The sequence below is a fragment of the Rhinatrema bivittatum genome, chromosome 4, assembly GCF_901001135.1.
Source record: "Rhinatrema bivittatum chromosome 4, aRhiBiv1.1, whole genome shotgun sequence".
Classification (NCBI taxonomy): Eukaryota; Metazoa; Chordata; class Amphibia; order Gymnophiona; family Rhinatrematidae; genus Rhinatrema; species Rhinatrema bivittatum.
The window spans coordinates 163,062,594-163,083,368 of record NC_042618.1 but is presented as its reverse complement, the minus strand read 5'-3'; the positions used below and the strand labels follow the sequence as shown (position 1 = coordinate 163,083,368).

The window sequence follows — 20,775 nt, the reverse complement described above, 5'->3', positions numbered from 1 at the left end:
GAGGCATTTGCTTAATCTACCTAAATTGTATGCCTTATGGGGACAGGAGACTCACTGATGGTTTAATGAAAAAGTGACCCTCAACACACAGGTCTACAGAGCAAGAATATACTGTTATAACAAAAATTTGTGTTGACTATAATTGACACCAAGATCTGCAAAAGTGGATATTCCAGAGTGGAAAGATTAAGGTATCGAAGAAATCCTGTGGCATGGTCAAGAGTTTAGAAGCTAAGATTTAATGAGAAAAGTGCAGTTATGCATATGGGGCACACAAGCTCAAGAAAGCTGTTCATGATGAAACAGAGATATTGATGTGCACAAAACAGGAAAGAGATTGCAGCGTGATGATATCTGACTATCCAAAGGTTGCCAGAGTAACAAAACATTGGCAAAAGCCAGATATTTCGCTGATAACAAAACACAAAAACTGGCAAGACCTCATTGCACCAGTTCATAAGAATATGCCTTACTGTATCAAACCATCCAGCACAGTACCGTTTCCAACAGCAACCAATCCAGGTTACAAATACCTGGCAAGTACCCAAACATTATACAGATTCCATGCTACTGATGCTGGTAATAAGCAGTGGCTATTCCCTAAGCAGCGGTTCTCAACCAGTGTGTTGCCACACATCCCAGTCCCCCGCTGGCCCAGCTGCTCCCACTGCCCCAGCGAAATTGGAACTCTTCCTCCACCCGGACTTAAAATGCTGATAGCCCAGGTGGAAAGTGGTAGGAGAGCTGGACTCAGTGGCACGGGCAGCATGGGCTCTTTGACCTGCCTCCCCCGGAAAAGGAAGTGGTGTACAGCGGCCACATGCACAGGAAGAAGAGACCATGCTAGGTACAAGTGCGTGCAGCATTGGCCCAAAGGAGAAGAGCAGCGCGGCCTGGAGCAAAAAGAGGAGCAATGTCAGACCCTGCGGCCGATGGGACTCCTTTCGACAGCACAAGGGCTTTGAGCATGTGTGAGTGATTGAGATCCTTTGTGTGTGAGGGACAGCATGAATGTGTAAGAATGAGTAAGAACCTGTATTATGTGAGAGAGAGCATGTGCAATTGTGTGATTGCCAGCCTATGTAAGTGAGAGAGCATACGTATGTGTGTGTCATTGAGTGTGTGTGAGAGAGGAGAAAGTTGCAAGCAAACACCACCCCCTCTCCTAATTCACAACAATCTCAGGCTACCTGGAAAATCTAACATTACCAGGTATGGAGAGCAGAGCATTTTTTTTTTTCATCTTTATTTTTAATTATTGGGTCTTTGTGTCTGTTTTGAAATATTTATTGTATTGGTATCTAGAAATTTTTGTATACAAAGTTTTAAATTATTGGATATTCCATTCACCAGCTGTTTTGAAATCTGTTCTTTGTATTGGTATGGTTTTACTGCTATTGATTTTATATTTCTTACTTTATTTTATGAGGACTGGTGATTTTTTTCCCTTTGTTGCACTGCATACAGTCTCTGGCTTATTGCCGTTTCCAGTTCAGTTTTCATCTGCATGTTTCTATTTATGCTTTATGATCTTTATTAGGTGAGGCTGTGCACATGTGATTGAGACGAGTATTCTGCTGGCATGTAGTTTCTAAGTAGGGCTCTAGAGCAGTCTGGTTTGTTTGGTTTTCCTAATAGGAGGAGTACTGGAGTTTTAAGGCCTGGTATAATATTTTCAGTGTTGCCTTTTCTTAGGTAAGGTGGTTACTGTTTGAGTTTTGGAAGTTGGTGCTGTTCTGATATGGGAGTTTTACTATTTATATAATTTGTTTTCAGAGAGTACTCTTCTTTTCCTTGTGTCATTCTTAACAATAAAAGTAATACAGGACTTTTCAATTTTATTTTTTTTTTTATTTCTATTGTAGATTATAATGAGCAGTGTGTCACGATGGGAAAAAGGTTGAGAACCACTGCTGTAAGTCAACATGATTAATAGCAGTTTATGGACTTCTCACCCAGGAATTTATTCAAACCTTTTTTTAAACTCAGCTACACTGACTGCCTTAACCATAGCAGAGGCAGTCCAGTGAACGGCTATCAAAATAATGAAGAACCATGTGTACCATGAAATGAATTCTAAGGACGCTCAAGAAGAGTGGAGGGGGAGAGGGATATAATACATATGAATACTTCCAATGATATAAATGCAAAACACACTTCCACATACATGAGACAGTCCATTCTCCTACTGAGCCAATGAGGACACAGGGATATATTATGTATGCTGAAAGACTATTCCAAATTAGGACTATTTACATTAGCAAAATATATTTAAAAGGAGGAGAAAAACTACACAAATTAGGGGACTGTACAGGAATCTCACACCAACTTTTTATCAAAACTACAAACTAAATTAGGCTAATCCTCTAGGATTAAAGAGCAATACATTTCCCCACTTTTAAAGAAAGGGTTGTTTTTATTCAGACTGCTAGAATATTAGCAAAAAAACAATTCAAAGGAAATTGACCAAACTTTTAGTAGAAAAGCTACTCAATAGGGAAAATATGTAAATCCAGCAGTTCTAAATCAATCATTGCATTTGGGGGTTGGGAACTGACAAAAGATGCACATTTCTTGACTTTTACTAGATTATATAATCACCACACAGAAGCCACAATCCCCTCAAAACTATCAAATTCAAACACAAAGAGGAGAAACCTTATTTATTGTTTAACCATACCAAAAGAATTTTTTGATAACAACGTCATCAGACTTTAGTGCAGATTGAGTATAATCCACTGTCTCTCGCCACACAATGGGCCACAAACAGTATCAGCCAATAATATAGCGCTTCCATGTAATCATTTGAGGTTGGTTCTGCACAAATGCTCACCAATTTTAATTAAATTTTTCTAAAACCCATTTCCATTAACCCCAAACCACCCTCAAGTACACTCCTTTAGCATCTCTTATTATATTTTTTAATATTAATTTTTAATTTTTCATAAAGGACTATACTTAGCTTCCCACTGTAGCATATTTCAACACTGCCCGACCCGGGCAGTGTTGAAATATGCTACAGTATAGCTAAGTATAGAAATATGCTACAGTATAGCTAAGTATAGTCCTTTATGAAAAATTAAAAATTAATATTAATATAATAAGAGATGCTAAAGGAGTGTACTTGAGGGTGGTTTAGTGGTTTGGGGTTAATGGAAATGGGTTTTAGAAAATTTTAATTAAAATTGGTGAGCATTTGTGCAGAACCAACGTCAAATGATTACATAGAAGCGCTATATTATTGGTTGATACTGTTTGTGGCCCATTGTGTGGCGAGAGACAGTGGATTATACTCAATCTGCACTAAAGTCTGATGACGTTGTTATCAAAAAATTCTTTTGGTATGGTTAAACAATAAATAAGGTTTCTCCTCTTTGTTATTGAATTTTACAAGATTATGACATAGTTAAGACAATCAGAAGAAAGTTGGATTAAGGTGGATCTACAGTCCTAGATATATAGATATATATTCTCCACATTCACACAAATAACTGTCCCTTCTCACACTCACACTATCCCCACTAAACCAACACATATAAAAGATAATCCCCTTTTTCCATATAAGCACCTGCTCTGTTCAGCAGTGATGAGACCAGGTGCAAGACCCTCCACAAATGCAGACCTACTTTCAGCTCTGGGGGCGAGGAGGGACAACTTTCTGTAAATACGGGATGTTGGTGCATAAAAAGTTTAATGACTGGAGAAATGTAACAAGGTTTTCAGGTGATTGCAGTGCAAACTAATTCCCATGAAGTGAGGCCTCCATGACTGATGTGGAACAATCACATCACTCTTTGAATTTCCATTCCTGTCGGCACATGGGGCAGTGCTGTTGCACCTGCTGCGAGTTGAGCCACTTGAGAATGCAATGCATGTGGAAGCAGTGTGAGCACTGTCCCCACACAAGTGGGCAGTCATCACCTGGGACCTTACCTGAAAACAAAAAGAGACAGCCATGAGAAGCCCAAGCTACCTGAAAAGCTCCTCAAAAAGGAAAGGGGGGGGGGGGGGGGGGGAAGAGGGGAAAAAAAAAAAAAGTACAGGGAAACTAGGTGCATAAACATCAAGATCAGGGAGCAAACAGAGTTGTTCTCAGAGGACAGCAGAATGTTAGTCCTCATACATGAGTGAAGTCATCAGATGGAGCCTGAGGTGGAAAACTTTGACTACGTACTCTGAGCATTCCCTGTACCACGTGGGGTCCCCTCTTCAGTATCTTAACATAGAATTACGAAAAATAAAAAATAGGAGAAACCCAATCCGTGGGATGGCAGGCGGGTTTCGTGAGGACTAACACCCTGCTGTCCTCTGAGAACACCTGTTAACAGATAAGCAACTCTGCTTTCTCTGAGGACAAGCTGGATAGAAGCCCTCACACATAGGTGAATCCCTAGCTACAAGCTGCTCCCCAATACAAAAGGGGCCAACAGACACCTAACCAGGTGCTAACAGGCACACCACCACCAGTGCTCTTGGTAACAGAGGGGGGAGACAGCCTGAACCAAACAATGGGCCCTAGGTTGGGAGTATTGGGTTCTACCCATCACAGGTTCCAGAGGACAGACTGGCTGAACCTACTGTCATGTCTGCCATCCCTATCCAGACAGTAGTGGGACGTGAGCATGTGGAGAGAACTCCATGTTACAGCCTTGCAGATCCCCTCCACGGGAACTGCTTGCAAGTGGGCCACCGATGCTGCCATGGCTCTGACAGAAAGAGCCTCGACATGACCTGCCTGGGCATAACAGAAGGAGATGCAATCTGCTAGCCTATTGGATATTGTTGGTTTGACAACAGCAATGCCCAACTTATTCCTATGAAAAGAATAAGTTGGGTGGACTGTCTATGGGCTTCTGTCCACTCCAGGTAGAAGGCTAAGGCACGCTTGCAGTCCAAACTGTGCAGTGCTCGTTCGCCTTGGTGCGAATGGGGCCTGGGAAAGAAAATTGGCAGGATGATTGACTGGTTAAGATAGAAATCAGTCACCACCTTAGAAAGAAACTTAGGGTGTGTGTGCACGCAAGGCCACCCTGTCATGATAGAACTTAGTACAAGGTGAGTTAAGAAACTAAGGCATGGAGCTCACTGACCCTGCGCACTGAAGTGGCCACTGCCAAAAATATGACATTCCATGTCAGGTACTTCAGGTCACAGGTGCGCAACAGCTCAAAAGGAGCTTTCATCAGCTGAGCCAACACTACGTCGAGGTCCCAAGACACAGGAGGCCTTAGGGGAGGCTTCAACTGAAGCAGGTACCGCATGAAATGTACAACTATAGGTTGTATAGAGATAGGCATATCATCCTCACCGTGGTGGTATGCGCCACTTGCACTAAAATGAAATCAGATGGAGTTGGTTTTTAAGCCAGCCTCAGTTAGCTATAGAAGATAGTCAAGCAGTTTTTGCGTGGGGCAGGAGAACAGTTCTAGGGCCTTCTGTTCACACCACACAGAAAACCTCCTCCACTTCAGTCCATAGGACTTTCTTGTGGAAGGCTTTCTGGACGCCACCAGAACCAGAGACACATCCTCAGAAAGATCAAGTGGCTGCAGGATTAACCTCTCAAAATCCAGGCCTGGAGGTTGGGATGCTGCAGCCTGCCCTGATCTTGCGTGATGAGATCCGGGAAAGTCCCCAGACTGATCGGTTTCTGGATGGACAACTGCCGCAGGAGTGGAAACCAGACCTATCTCTGCCAATGAGGGGCTGTGAGGATCATAGTCCCTCTGTGCTCGCGAAGCTTCAAGAGAGTCTTCCCCACTAAGGGAATCTGAGGACATGCATACAGAAGACCCTTACCCCAATGTCGGGCATGGGTGTCAGAGGCTGGTTTGACCTGGACAGGAAGCAGAATCAAGGCATCTTCCGGATGCAGGGGGATGCAAACAGATCTCTGTCTGGGCTCCCCCCCCCCCGAGGCAGAAAATACGATTAGCTACACCTTGGTCCAGGGCCCACTTGTGGGGTCTGAAAACTCTACTCAGCCTGTCTATTATTTATTTATTTATTTGCAGTTTTTATATACCAATATTTGTTTAGTAACCTCACATCGGTTCACAGATAACAGAAACATTATCACATTCTCTGTTCCGGCCAGGTATATGGCCCTGAGCACCATCCCATGAGTCAGGGCCCAGGACCAGATCTGTACCACTTCCTGACACAGGAGGTATGATCCCGTGCCTACCTGCTTGTTGACATACCACATGGCTTCTTTGCTGTCGATCTGGATCAGGACAATTTTGTTGGACAGCTGATCTCTGAAAGCCCATAATGCATACTGGATCGCCCGAATCTCCAGGAAGTTTATTTGACAAGAATGTTCCTGAGCGAACCACAATCCCTGGGGGCCAAGCTCATCTAAATGAGCTCCCCACCCCAGGGTGGATGTATCTGTGGTTAGCACAATTTGAGTAGGGAGACTGAAAATAAATCCTTCGTTCCAGATTGGAGAATACCCGCACCAGGACAACAGTCCTGGAGAGATGGGGTGACTTGGATGCAATCCTGGAGTTTGAGTGGCCTGGCGCCACTGCAACCTCAGGGTCCACTGGGCTCTGCGCATGTGTAAGTGTACCAAGGGAGTGACATGGATGGTCATGGCCATGTGACCCAGTCAACATGTGCTAAGTTGACACCTGCTGGATCTGTTGCACTTCTGTTGCAATGGTTGCCAGATCGACGGCACTGTGGCATGGCAGAAAGGCCCTGGCTTGAGCCATGTCTAGCAGGTCTTCAATGAAGGATAATTGAGGTGACGGACAGATGGGACTTTGGGTAGTTGAGAAAGAACCCTAGTGATTCCAACACCAGAATGGTCAAGTGCATGGACCAGGTGGTCCTCACATGAGACGTGCTCTTATCCAGCTAATCATCCAGATATGGGACAACATGCATTCCCAGTCTGCGGACGGTGCTCCACTGCCACAGCCAGGCATTTTGTAAAGACCTGTGGGGCATATGCAAAGCCAAATGGCAATACCCGGTACTGGAAATGTTTTCCTACCACAAATCGGAAATACTTCCTGTGACCAGAAAAGATCTCGATTTGGGGGTATGCATCCTTTAGGTCGAGGGAGCATGGCCAGCTTCCCCCCCCCCCCCTATTTGTTACAAAAAAAGGAGGATTGAGGTGCCCAAGGAAACCATCTTGAACTTTACTTTTCTTTTCGAAACTTGGTCAAGGATGGGATGGAGTCCTCCAATTTTCTTTGGAATCAGGAAGTACCTGGAGTAGAATCTCTGCCCTGGTGTTTGGGTTCAAATGCTCTAGCTGAGGAGAACTTCACTTGTAGCACCTCCTGATGCGCTACCGGCCCCCAAAATGGGAAGGACAGCAATTTGGCAGGACATCCAGTAGATTTAATTAGTATCCCTGGCGATGGACAAGGTTACAATGGGCCATTGGTTTGCAAAGAACCACAGCCTGCCCCCATTGGATGGTCCATCGTCCTGAGTATGGGCAACTGGCTTATGCTCCCTACGACCCAGTCAAAACCCCATTCCCGAAGTTGTCTGAGGAGCTGGCAGGGGCTTGGGAGCTCTGATGATATGGACAGAATTGAGGCGGCGGAGAATAATATTTCCTTTGACGAAAGAGACTTCCTGGGCCCCAGCCTAGACGGCCTCCTGTATAAGGAGGACAGGTCCAGAGCGTTGGTGGTCCTGGAGCTGGGCTAAAGCATTCTTCACCTTATCTCCGAAGAGATTCTATCCAGTGCATGGCACGTCTGAGTCGTTCCTGTACTTCTGACTGAGATCAGAGGCCTGTAGCCATGTCAGCCTGTGGGTGCTGATTCCCGCTGTAGAAACCCTTGATGCCATGACAAAAACATCGTAGGTTGCATGTACCTTGTGTTTTCCACACTCCAAGCTCGTGTACCAGCAAAATGAGGTTGTCTTACTGCTGTTGACGCAGTTGCTCAGCTACCTCCTGCACTTGCTTCCAGATGTTCCACGAGTACTGGCTCATGTAGTGCGGGTAGGCAGAGATGCAAACAATAAGCATGGCGCTTTGGAACACCTTCCTCCCAAGAGCGTCCAATGTCCTGTGGTCCGTTCCCCGGGGGTGCTGAGGAGTGGGGTCTGAGAGCACTTGGCCCTCTTGAGGGCGGATTCAACCACCACCAATTCGTGGGGCTGCTGACACTTATTGAATCCGGCAGCTTTTTGAATGATGTAAGTCCTATTTGCCTTCTTACTCACAGGAGGCAATGTGAGGGGGTGTTTCCAAATCCGTACTGGGACTGCCATGATCTCCTTAGGAGGCTCTACAAACTGAAGAACCTCAAGTATTTTGTGCCTGGCGTCTTCAGTAAAAAGCTGGAATGGGAGGGCCTCCACCATCACCCTAACAAACCTTGTGAAGGTTAAATCCTCAGGGAGAGACCTCCTTCGCTCCTCTGAAGGAGAAGGGTCTGATGGGAGATCATCTGAATCCTCAGAGGAGGATTCCATCTGATCATCCCCCAGGGGTCATGGGAACCCTCATCCTCACTGTATACCACAGGGTATGGGGCCCTAGGTGCTTGGCCAACGTCCAGAGGTGCAGGCACCAATGGAACTGGATGGAGGGGGGAGGAAACGGGACTACAGGCCTTGGTGTCTCCACCGGCCTTGGAGCTTCCTCAGAGGAACAGGCAACTACCACTGTATTGGTAGGGGGAGGGTGCCGTCCCAGGAACATATTCCAGCTGGGTTAGTAAGGCACCGATGAGCACATTGAGCTTCTCTAGAAGCAGTACGAGAACGGGCGGCACCAGCTCTGGTGTCATAGGTGCTGCGGGACCAAAGCCTTTAAGTACCTGCCCCACCGCTAGCTGGACAACAATGCAGCAGCTCCTCCTCAAACACTGTAGATGCCAACACTGACTAGGAAGGAAGGAGGGGTGGCTAGATCTTCCTTGGACTCTTCTAGGGGGATCGGCGACTGACATCAGGACCAGTGGAGACCGTCGCAGACTCTGGGCATCGATGGAGGCTGAGCGTTCCTCACCATGGGGGTTGCTTCGGGGGCATTGCATCAAAAGCTGATGCGTTCCCATGCATAGATGGGGACTGGTGCAGATGTTTCTTGGTTTTCCCAAGATGATTGGCCTGGTCATTCCCCTGTGCCGAAGTTGAGGATAATGATGGTTGGTTGATCTCCGCTGCCTGGTCCATAGTGTGGTGTCCATCAGTGCGGCTCAGAGTTCCTCCAATGCCAATGGCTTAGACTTCAGGGTCATCTTGGTGCATAAGCGGCAACCCTGGACATCATGCGATACTTCCAGGCAGAGGATGCAAACATCATGAGGATCGGTGATTGACATGGTCCTCAGCGGAAATCAGCCATGGCCACGATGGGGTGAAAATAAATAAGGAAAAACACAGAATGATGGCGGCAGGTGTCAATGGAAGACTGCCACCAAGGCACTGCCACCACGGGGGGGGGGGGGGGGGGGGGGGGGGGGGGGGGGGGGGAGAGGAAACCAACCGCAAATTGAAACTTACCTGAATGCCGAGGAGCTTGACTGGGGGACATTTACGGTGAGGCACCAAGAGGGAGCCAGTGACAGACTGGAGGAAAAAAGATTACGGAAAACCGCAAAAACAAAATTTTCCACAAGGCAAAAGCCAAAATTTTAGAGCTTAATCAAACCACAAGGCTCTCAGCTCCGTATGGGGGGGGAGGCTGAAGAGACAAGTGGTATAAGGCATGCTGGGGATGCTCAGTATGCCTAATCAAAGTTTCTAGAAACTTTGACATATTTCCCACATCAGGCTCCATCTGATGATGTCACCCATGTGTGAGGACTACCATCCTGATTGTACTCAGAGAATGGGAAAAAACAAAGGTGCTAAGAACTCACAGTCAGGACAGCAGCCGTTGAAGGCCATGCGACAAATTCCACAGTTCTCATCATTAGCCACCCAGAGCCAGGAAGCGACGCCATTCCATGACTTAACCTTCACCCTCATGGCACCTCAGCACTCTCGTCATTAGCACTGTTGGGATGTTTAATTAAACTGATCAATTTAAGACAAGTAATGGGCAGCTCAAAAAAATAGGTGGGTGATCCTTTTTATATTCTATGGGAGGTTGTTTTAGGGATAATTATACAAGCAAAAAGGGAAAACCAATTACTAACTTACAAATGGTTACTCACTTGGTATTTTTGAAAATTTTAAATTTTTATATTTATCTGAGACAACTTAATAGTTGAAAAAGATTTTAGAGGAAAAGTGAACTGCATCAGCATGCCAGTCAGGTTCTCTCCTGAAACCTGGAGAACGCACGGTCTTCTCAATCACTTGCAGTCACTATAAATATACAGTCATTTTGACAACATAAATAAAAAAGATTCAAAGAACTCATTACACACCTTCAGAGGCGATGCAGACACCTTCCATGTGAGTTAGACGGTATGTGAGTACCTTAAATACGGCTCAACTACGGCCGAAGTTTCGCTGACAACAGCTTCATCAGGAGCCAAAAATAACAAAACTGACAATGGAATTCACAAACAATTCCGTCTCTTGCATAGAAAAATATAGCCTGTTAATGTTATCTTCTTTGCACTACCTTCACATTGTTCTTGTCTCTGTCATTTCAAAACTGGCATAGAAACAAAAATAAAAATAAATCTTAATGTTAGAAGACATATGATTTACTTATCTTTCCAAAGGAGCAGACTGAAGAATCCTTACTCGGGACCCGTAGGTCTCCCGCATAAATTCAAGATGGACAGAAACCACTCAACGAACAAAAACACTGTTTAAATCAGGCAGACCGGGCTCTTGCGCAACCAAGTACGTGGCATCGCCATGGGGGCAAGAGACGGAATTGTTTGTGAATTCCATTGTGTCAGTTTTGTTATTTTTGGCTTCTGATGAAGCTGTTGTCAGCGAAACTTCGGCCGTAGTTGAGCAGTATTTAAGGTACTCACATACAGTCTAACTCGCATGGAAGGTGTCTGCATCAATTTGAAGATTTAATCGCCTCTGAAGGCGTGTAATGAGTTCTTTGAATCTTTTTGATTTATATGTTGTCAAAATGACTGTATATTTATAGTGACTGCAAGTGATTGAGAAGACAGAGCGCTCTCCAGGTTTCAGGAGAGACGCTGACTGGCTTGCTGATGCAGTTCACTTTTCCTCTAAAATGTTTTTCCAAAAATTTTTCTTCAACTATCAAGTTGTCTCAGATAAATATAAAAAAAATATATAAAAATTTAAAAATTTTCAAAAATACCAAGTGAGCAACCATTTGTAAGTTAGTAATTGGTTTTCCCTTTTTGCTTATGTGATTTCCTCTGGTGGGATAACTTTGCTCTTTTGTTTTCCTTAGGGATAATTATGACAGAATGGTATCTAAATTGTCCTCGGTTTCATTCTGATGGAAAGCAAGAACTGAGCATTTCTTCATGTATGTTTTTGTGTATTATGAAGCAGTTTATAAGCTTTTATATTTTAATGTTGACCACTACAACTTGCTTCAAAGCACATTTCTGTGAATGAAGTGAGAAATCTGAATATTCATTTTCCTAGATGTAAATACTGAAATTTTTCCTGCTGCCATCACTGCCAGAGCACAATTTAAAATGTGGCAATAAATCTTATCAATGCCCCAGATGCAAAGCTGCCATCCCAGAAAAACAACCTGCATTAGTACAATTCCAGTGTTGACTCAATTCTCATTCTGAGCATACAGTAATTAAAAAGATCTAACCAATGCTGATAAAAGTAAGAATCTGAAACTCTGCCAAGTGTTTATAATCATGATGCAGTAGAAATAAAATGCAAATTGAAGCCAAACAATTTGCCAACACTCTGGACAGGGAAAATCCAAATAGAAAATAAAAGTAAATATGTTAAATGGAAACACAAGAGGACTCATTTAGCCAAGAAAACTAGGGAAGCACTAAAATCACCTTTTTGGTTTAACACCACGTGAGTGGGACACTGTGTGTGTAGCTGGAGCTGACCTGACCATACAACCTGCTGGCTTTTCCTGCAGTCATGCCATACTCCAATTTTCCTGAGTGTGTACTGTGTTACTGCCAAAACCCACACTCTTTAGGTGTTTACTACAACAGAAGCTGTTATACCATATGATTAACCATATTTATTTATTTATTTAGCATTTTTCTATACCGACCTTCAAGGTTGAATACCATATCAGATCGGTTTACATCGAACTGGGGTAGAAGAAAACAATAACAGAGAACAACTTTTTTATAATCAGAAGGATATTAAATTAACCAAACGAATGTACCCCTAATAGTAAAGATTTAGACTATTTTCCATTGACAAGGTGAAATTTATATACTTACCAGTTAATTTCCTTTCCTTATTTATTTATATATACTGACGTTCGATCTGGCATATCACATCGGTTTACAGACAACGTAAGAGGTGCTGGAAAACGTAAATGTTTTCCTGTTTCATACATTATAACTTAGAATTAGCTTTAGCTGAACAAGGATTAAACTTTGGCAGAACAAAAACAGGTTAACAATAAGTTAATGGGGTTAGTAGGAACTTAAAAGACAATATAGGGTAGGGACACAGGTGACTGATTGTAATTGATAGATCCATTTCTGTTCACACTGTCTCAGCCGTTTTACTCTGTCTCCCCCTCTCCAGTGCGGGTGTATGATCTCCAAAACAGTCCACTTGATGTCATTGAAAACATAATGAGGGGGAGACAGAGTAAAACGGCTGAGACAGTGTGAACAGAAATGGATCTATCAATTACAATCAGTCACTCCGTGTGGCCTTAATAAGGAAATCGAATGGTATCAGGTGAGATCAGTGAATTAGTCATAAATCAGACTCGTTTTCATTCAGTGATTTGCCTTAACGCCGAAACAGAAACTGGTGGCAGGTCCGGTAAGCAAGACTGATCTCATTTTGCATAGGATGTGCACATTGTGAATTGTGAATAAGTGAGGCTTTAATGGTCACACAACTAAAAGCATTTTGATTTTCAGAATTATCTGAAGGGACCTCTATAGAATTGAAAAATCATCTTACACAAGTACCTAGAGATTTCCCGCAGCAGCACCCTGTGAATTATCCAGAGCGCCGGGCAAAGTGAGTCATTACGAAACGTCCCTGAAGCAGCGGCTCACGAAATGCGTACGCGGTGGACTCTTAAGAACATAAGAAATTGCCATGCTGGGTCAGACCAAGGGTCCATCAAGCCCAGCATCCTGTTTCCAACAGAGGCCAAACCAGGCCACAAGAACCTGGCAAGTACCCAAACACTAAGAAGATCCCATACTACTGATGCAATTAATAGCAGTGGCCATTCCCTAAGTAAACTTGATTAATAGCCGTTAATGGACTTCTCCTCCAAGAACTTATCCATACCTTTTTTGAACCCAGCTACACTAACTGCACTAACCACATCCTCTGGCAACAAATTCCAGAGCTTTATTGTGCATAGCTTCCCTAATTTCTCTTAGCATTTCACTGTCCGTCTCACCATCTTGACCAGGTGGACGGTAGTATACCCCTATCACTATAGTCTTCCCCGACACACAAGGGAGTTCTACCCATAAAGATTCAATTTTATATTTAGTCTCATGCAGGATGTTTATCATGTTGGACTCTATGCCATCCCGGACATAAAGTGCCACACCTCCTCCCGAGTGCTCATGTCTCTGAGATGCCAATTAAGTCTATGTCATCATTTACTGCTATACATTCTAATTCTCCCATCTTACTTCTTAGACTTCTGGCATTAACATACAAACATTTCAAAGTTTGTTTTTTGTTTGTATTTCCATTCTGCTTTTTAATTGATAGGGATGTTAGAATTTTTTAGCTCAGGTGAGTTTTTAGTTACAGGCACTTGGACTACTTTTCTAATTATTGGAACCTCACTGTCGGGATGCCCTAATTCTAACGCATCATTAGTATCCTTTAAAGATACCTCTCTCCAAACCATGCGCTGCTGAGCGACTGTCGGCTTTCCCCTTTGTTCTAGTTTAAAAGCTGCTCTATCTCCTTTTTAAGGAGGGCCAGCTAATAGCTAGAGGTGGTGGTTAAGGGTCAGTTTTACATGCAGAGACGTACAAACTGCACAGTACACCTCGGTGAAGATTTGACATCTTTTGGAGTGAGGAAAGTCTCACAAAGATGATTTTTCTACTATTAATCAAGTTGACTTAGGGAATAGCATCTGCTATTACTGGCATCAGTAGCATGGGATCTTTATGGTGTTTGGGTACTTGCCAGGTTCTTGTGGCCTGGTTTGGCCTCTGTTGGAAACAGGATGCTGGGCTTGATCTGACCCCGCATGGCAGTTTATGTTCTCTCGCCCTAGCTTGATTAACTCTAACAGGGTACCATAAAGCTAGGGCAAGATAACATAGTAGAAGACTCATCTTTGTGACACTTTCCTCACTCCAAATGACATCAAACCTTCACCAAGGTGTACTGCACAGTTCGTACGCCTCACTCTGCTATGTAATACTGGACCCTAAACCACCACAAACACCTCAACCTTGAGCTATTAGCTGGCCCTCAGTGCTTTTGACTACTATGAAGGCCTTATAAAAAAAAAAAAGAGTTGCTTTCTCTCAGCTGCGAAGTATCGCAGGGTATGAAAACTTTACCATACCACGTGATACTACCTATGCTAAAAATTACCCTAAACATGCCCCTTTCTCTTACAGCGGGCATTATCCATGTGATATTATAGCATTTTGATGAACCTAGAGGTTAGCCAGTAGATATTTTGCTCTACTCAGCATGTGTGTAAATTCCTGCAAGGCCACTGCCTCATGAACCCCTTCAGTTTTGGGGAGTTTTTTGTAGGAGTACTAGCATGGCCACTTACCTACTTTCGCTTCATATTTTCTATAATTCTTCTTTCAAAAAAAAAAAAATAATAATCCCACAATGTTTTTGCTACCTCAGCTGCCCCCCCACCAAGAGCAATTCTCAGTGCTACTAAAAGCATTCCCCTCACTATATCCAAACAAAAACAAAAAAACCCCCCAAAAACATAACAGATTTAAGAACTGCATTTGTAGAAAGATAATGCCCATTACTGATGGACACGAGCTCTACCATTGCCTTGGATTGGACCATTACCAGGCCAACTGCTATAACTGTGAATAATTTTATTTATTTTTATACCATCACATCGGGTTTACATTCAGGTACTGTAGGTATTTCTCTATCCCCAGAGGGCTTACAATCAATCTATATTTGTACCTGAGGCAATGGAGGGTAAAATGACTTGCACAAGGTCACAAGGAGCGACAGCAGGACTCGAACCAAGACTCGTAGCCCACTGCTCTAACCACTAGGCTATTCCTCCTCTAAAAGATAATAATACAATGCACCAAATAAAAAAATATACAGTTAACAGTTCATCCATAAAAGTGTCCTCCCCATCCCTTGCTCTGACTAGAAGAGCAGTAGGTCAGACCACTAAAAAATATCACTCTCTCCCAGCAACAAAATAAAAGTGCCCATGAAATAATTTCAATATACAATGAAGAATATTAGCACAACTAAAAAATAAAAAATAAATCTCCCACCGTACTCAACAGTGCCAGGGTCTATAAAATGAAGGAATTGCGTATGTCTCTCAGAAGCTGCAGTCAAGTCTTCCTCCCAAAGTGCAGCAACATCTGCCCCACTGGGAAAAGAGCTGAGCAGGAGCTCTTCAAAAACCACCCCTTTGGCACAGCAGGCCGACACATCAGTGTCAAGCTTTCTTGCACTGAAGCAGCAGCAATGCTCCACAGAACCTGCACCTATATAATTATACATAATTATTTATAGCCCGGCAATTTCCTTCTGCTCTTTTGAATTTTTAGCTAAATCAGAACCAGGGTTGGTAACTGGTAGCAGGAGATTTCATTTGTTTTCATAACCCACTCCCTCTATCTAGCTGTGCCATTCAAGCCACGGCTCTCTCATGAACTTGCCAGAAGGTATCACTGTTGTTAACCAATGGCTGAGACCCTCTCCCGCACCACCTTTTGGGTAGGTAGTGTTTGAGAACCCTGCCTCTCCTGAATGCCCAACCCCGACAAGCTCAGGAAAAGCAAGACCTGCCTTGACACTCAAACCCACATGATTTGCAGCACTATCACTGAGTTAGCAGCTCAATTCAAATTAAACAAGTTTAAGTACAATTTTTAAAATGACTTTAAATTTGAAGTCACAAAATAGAATATAGTCCATTAAAATATTGTATCTTTCATCCTACAGTTCTACGTTCATTATCTATGTTTTTGATTCTTTATTCTCCATTTTCTCCCCTTCCATTCGTTTCTCTGTCGTTTCCGTTATACATCACTTATCTACATGCCTTTGCTGTCTCTTTTATCACCATTTCTTTACATTTTATATCTTGCACCCTCACCTTCTTCGTTTTAACCAAATTCAACTTCCCCTTTGTCTCTCAATCCTATTCTCATTCCCACCTCTCGCCTTCCTTCCACATTTCGAGCTCCCAATCTACCCCCAACCCTCAATTCCTTAAATCTGTTCCGAGAGTCCCTCTTAAATCCAGCCCTACAATAGTCCATCTCCATCTACGGGGAGTCTTAGAGACCCCCACTCCAGGGCGTGAACAGGAGAAAGATGAGAGGCTTGTGCTGAGGATGGGGAAGAAGAGAAGAATGTAATGAGGGTGAGAGCCTTTTGTTGAGTGTGGGAAGAGGAGGTGTAATGAAGGTGAGAGTGGAGACCCCTGTGCCGAATGTGGGAGGGAGACGTAATAAGGGTGGGAGGAAGGTGTAGTGAGGGAGAAAAAGCCATTCCCCAATGCCCCTGCAAACTCTCCCTACATCCCACACTCCTCTCACAGGCATCCAGCTCTTACCCCAGACCTGCAAACTGCCACAGCCTCCCACCTTTCCGCGCAGCGCCTCCTCCGACCAATAAGCGGTGGCTTCCGGGAGTAGGACCGTGACTATCAAAGCCCGCGTGACCGGGGCATGGAGCAGCTCGCCACAGCCCCATAAAAGCAAAAGGCATATTTAAAAACTCCCAAGTATTAACAAGGGGAAGCGTTTTTCTTTTAATACAGAACGCGTTCTCGCTGCATCTTCCTCATTATTCCACTTTAACTCGATTTTTTTAACCAGAAGACGGCAGTAGTGATCCTTAGTCACGTGTTTTTATTGAACAGCCTTACGCCAGAAATGACGACAAATACAAGCCGTCTACGTCTGTCGCAGGTCGTGGCCGTTATATGTACACACGTACAGCAATCCTACGTACGTCGGCCGCTGTGACGTCAGGGTGCGAGACACTTCCCCCCTCCCTGGAGTAAGAGCCCGCGCGCGCCGCCGCCATTACCATGGGCGACAAGATGGACATGTCCCTGGACGACATCATCAAGATGAACCGGAGTCAGCGAGGCGGGGGTGGAGGCGGCAGAGGAGGCCGGACCCGCGGAGGCGCGGGAGGTCGAGGTGGAGCAGCTGCAGGCCGTGGAGGTGCCGGAGCAGGCCCGCTGCGGAACAGGCCGGCTATGAGCCGTGGCAGGAACCGGCCCACGCCGTACAGCAGGGTAGGAAACGGCGAGGATCCAACCAGAAATGGCGCCAACCTGGGCCATATCTTCGGTCCACTGGACTTCCGTGTGGAGGGAGAGAAATGGCAATGCTAAAACCGAGAGGCGCGAAGAATGTACCCAGGTTCTCCCTCACACCCTTTCCGGACCCACGATAGAAGAGAGGAACGCGCTGGGCGCCCTTTCTTTCTTATTTTCTTTCATTTTCAGGAAAGAGTGAGAGAACTGGCTAGTTCCTCTCCTTTTTTCAGGGAAGAAGGGAGAGCTCCCTGTTGGAGCTGTTTCTTCCTCCCTCCCCCCTTTGTTTTTCCCTTTGTTTTTTTTCAGGAAGAGGGAGTGAGAATCACCTGTTGGTTCCTCTCCCTGTTCCTTCCTGGAAAAATGGGAGGGGGAGAAAAACCCCATCAGGTAACTTTCACTCTCGTTCCTAGAAAATTGAGGGCTGGGGATGGGAACAGACCCGACCCACCAGTGCCCAGTCGCTTCACCTTGCATTGCCTTAGGTGCAAACTTAGTGAAATCTCACTTGGGTAGGGAACTACCTACTGTGCCTGTCACGATGCCCTCACATTTGGCAATAATTCAGTTTCGAAAATCGAAATTATTTTTCTGAGGAAGGGGTAGAACCACTTGGTGGGGCTACACTCCTTTTATCAGGTGGAGAAGGTGTCCCCCCTCCCAATACCACCACCACCAAGCCTTATGTCAAAGGCAGCAGTTTCTGGAGGGCCTAGCAGAATTACTATTCTAGTCCACTAGTGCTGTTTATCTGGTATGATAATAGTAACTTCCTGAAGCTATGAGTATAAGTTGTGTTTGACAAGCTCTTGATTGGCCATTGAGGATATTACTTTTTTTTGACTGGTGAGCACAGCCCTAATTTCCATATTTATCCATAAGTGATATTTATGGCTATCCAATTGGGGCCAGATGTACCCTGCTTTTTTTTCTCTATAGACACAAAATGGGGTCACCCCTTCTGGTCCTTATTGTTTCCAACCTGGTCTTGTTTTATAGTTAAACTGTCTTATCTACCAAATATTCAGTACCATATTATATTTGATCTTCTAAAATAATGGGATACCTGAAAGTATTCAGCTTGCAGCATTTTTCATCATTTGCAAAAAAAAATAATTTAGCTAGTGTGGGGAATATTTTTGGGTTTGTTCCCATTCTGTGAGTATTTTTTTGTCAGTGCTTTTGAATTTTGCTGAAAAGCCATTTTAAACCTTGTCACTTGAGCAATGTTCAATAACTGCATTAACTATAGTGATATGGAAATTAGTTGAAAATGTCCCATCTAAATTTCAGTTCTCAATTAATGACTAAAGTAGACTGACTCTTAAAAGTATTGTGATGACTGAACTAGAAGCAAGAGCAAATAGGTAAACATGTGGAAGCTTTTCTGCCAGCCTTTCAGTAAAAGGGGTCATGGTGAAATGAGTCAATCTTTATAACAAAAACTTTTTTATGTAGCAACCATGTTGGAATTTCCATATTGCATCTGAATGGGCTCCAACTCCCAGGACACTTGGGAGAGCTGGGAGTTGCACAGTAAGAATGTGGAGCAATGCAGAAAATGATGAATGAAATGCTGGGTATGACAGGAATAGCATTTTATCTAGTTGTTATGTGAAATAGCAACTGGACTTTCCTTTTTATGTTTTTATAAACATTTGCACCCTTTTTTCCCCTCCCTAATGCAAGTTCATCTTATGACCTACTTTTGTGGAGACTTCAGATTGAGAAACATATTTCTGCTCTGGACACTGAAATTCTGTTCTTCAGGAAAGATGGAGAATCTCCCCAGTGTTCAGGGGAAGCATAGATCATGCCAAGGCTGTTGTCTCTTCCTTATGGTTTTTGTGGTATGATATGCAGGAAGGGAAAATCTATACATCATCCCCTTTTCTTTTCCCCACAGCCAAAGCAGCTTCCTGACAAATGGCAGCATGATCTGTTTGACAGTGGATTTGGAGGTGGAGCTGGTGTGGAGACTGGTGGAAAACTCTTGGTTTCTAACCTTGATTTTGGAGTGTCAGATGCAGATATTCAGGTAAGAAACTTCACTGTTTGTTGAGAGATCTAGTATCTGAGCTGTTAAGTACAGAAACTGTATTCTTCTGCTCCTGTCTAGTTGACATGCAGTAATTGTCAATTTCCTAGCGAGATGGACTCAGGACTAGTGGGTTTGTGCTCCCCTGCCAGCAGATGGGAGATGGAGCAAGCTGACGTCACAGTATATGTAACCCTTCTGTGACCCCAGCCTGCCAGTATTCTCCATCTCCAGCAGATGGTGGATGTGCATCTCCCTATGGGGATTGCTTTGAGCATTTTGAAAGGAGAAATTTGAAATTCTAAATTCAGAAAGAGAGAGCCCCACTCTCCTGTGGTGATATCTATAGGTCCCTCCCCCCATTGAGAATTCCTGAGGTGATTTCCGTGGTCCCTCAGAGGTGTGCCTTGGTATGGTAGCTGGGTTTCCCAGTGTGGACTTAGCTGCTAGTTCAGCTGAAAGACAGTTGGTGCAGGAGGCCAAGCGCAGCAGTGACTGCAGTTGTCCTCTCCCCCCTGCAGCCAGAGACCGTCTGTGTACTCAGCTGGTAAGCGCTGAGTGCAGGTAAGGTTTAAAAAAAAAAAAAAAAAGCGAGAAAGTTTTACCTGAATCAGAGACAGAGGGATTTTAGGAATTTCTCCGGTCTCCATTCTCGGCGCTGTTGACATTTGATCCTACTTCGGTTGGGGAACTGGGCAGCCTGCCAGGTTGAGCCCATGGTGGGCTAGGCCCCACACTTGGGCTTTATTCTTGCACACCACGTGGTAGACGGCGGTGGCCGTTTTCATGCGCTCTTGTCGTGTTCTGCCCTCTACAGGCTCTGTCTTGCCACTGTGTCAGTTCTGCACACATGTTGTGCACTCTGTTTTTGAGCATGCTTTTATATGCACAAACTTTTACACACTTAACTTGGCGCACAGGTTGTGCATGCACCTTGCCACGCTTTATTCTAGGCGCTTATTTTTTTGGGTGCATTTCATTTTTGAGCGCAAGCCGTTCCAATGCACATTTACCACAGTAATGGTGCCGGTAAGCAAGAAGCCTATGTGCAATCTTATTTGTGTTGCTTGTCATATTAGGGCTTCTAACCTGTGTCAGCACTGCTTAGGTGCTCAGGGAGAGTTGTCTTCCTTGGATTTTACTAAGTCTGGCTCTTCCCATTCTGATGATAGGTTTGTCATGGCTTTAA

At 44.3% G+C, this 20,775-nt stretch overlaps 2 protein-coding genes across 4 annotated transcripts in view; one reads left to right on the top strand and one right to left on the bottom strand.

Annotated features, from left to right (window-relative positions):
* Positions 1 to 3,672: 3,672 nt before the first annotated feature.
* Positions 3,673 to 17,150, bottom strand: ANAPC11 (anaphase promoting complex subunit 11). Of its 3 annotated transcripts, none has more exons than XM_029599069.1 (3): positions 16,866 to 17,150; positions 9,852 to 9,987; positions 3,673 to 3,933 (listed from the first exon to the last, which is right to left on the bottom strand). In XM_029599069.1, exons 2-3 carry the CDS (start codon positions 9,958 to 9,960, stop codon positions 3,788 to 3,790), a joined length of 255 nt encoding a protein of 84 aa, XP_029454929.1. In that variant the 5' UTR covers positions 9,961 to 9,987; positions 16,866 to 17,150; the 3' UTR covers positions 3,673 to 3,787. The 3 variants fall into 3 exon arrangements, with proteins under 3 accessions (XP_029454929.1, XP_029454928.1, XP_029454930.1); XM_029599068.1 differs by having other exon boundaries at positions 16,835 to 17,148; XM_029599070.1 differs by lacking the exon at positions 16,866 to 17,150 and adding an exon at positions 15,211 to 15,262.
* Positions 17,151 to 17,220: 70 nt separating this feature from the next.
* ALYREF (Aly/REF export factor) overlaps positions 17,221 to 20,775 on the top strand; it is a 53,333-nt gene continuing 49,778 nt past the window's right edge. The window contains exons 1-2 of the mRNA XM_029599067.1: positions 17,221 to 17,527; positions 19,455 to 19,586. Of these exons, the coding sequence (XP_029454927.1) occupies positions 17,315 to 17,527; positions 19,455 to 19,586 (345 nt within the window). The 5' untranslated portion in view covers positions 17,221 to 17,314. The remainder of the gene's footprint in view (positions 17,528 to 19,454; positions 19,587 to 20,775) is intronic.

What these genes read in the sequence shown, in the direction of transcription:
- ANAPC11 (XM_029599069.1), bottom strand. Translation starts at nt 9,960, where the DNA reads ATGAGGGTGAAGGTTAAGTCATGGAATGGCGTCGCTTCCTGGCTCTGG. An exon ending in CAACGGCTGCTGTCCTGACT is followed by an intron (nt 3,934 to 9,851) that starts GTGAGTTCTTAG and finishes TTTTGTTTTCAG; the next exon opens with GTAAGGTCCCAGGTGATGAC.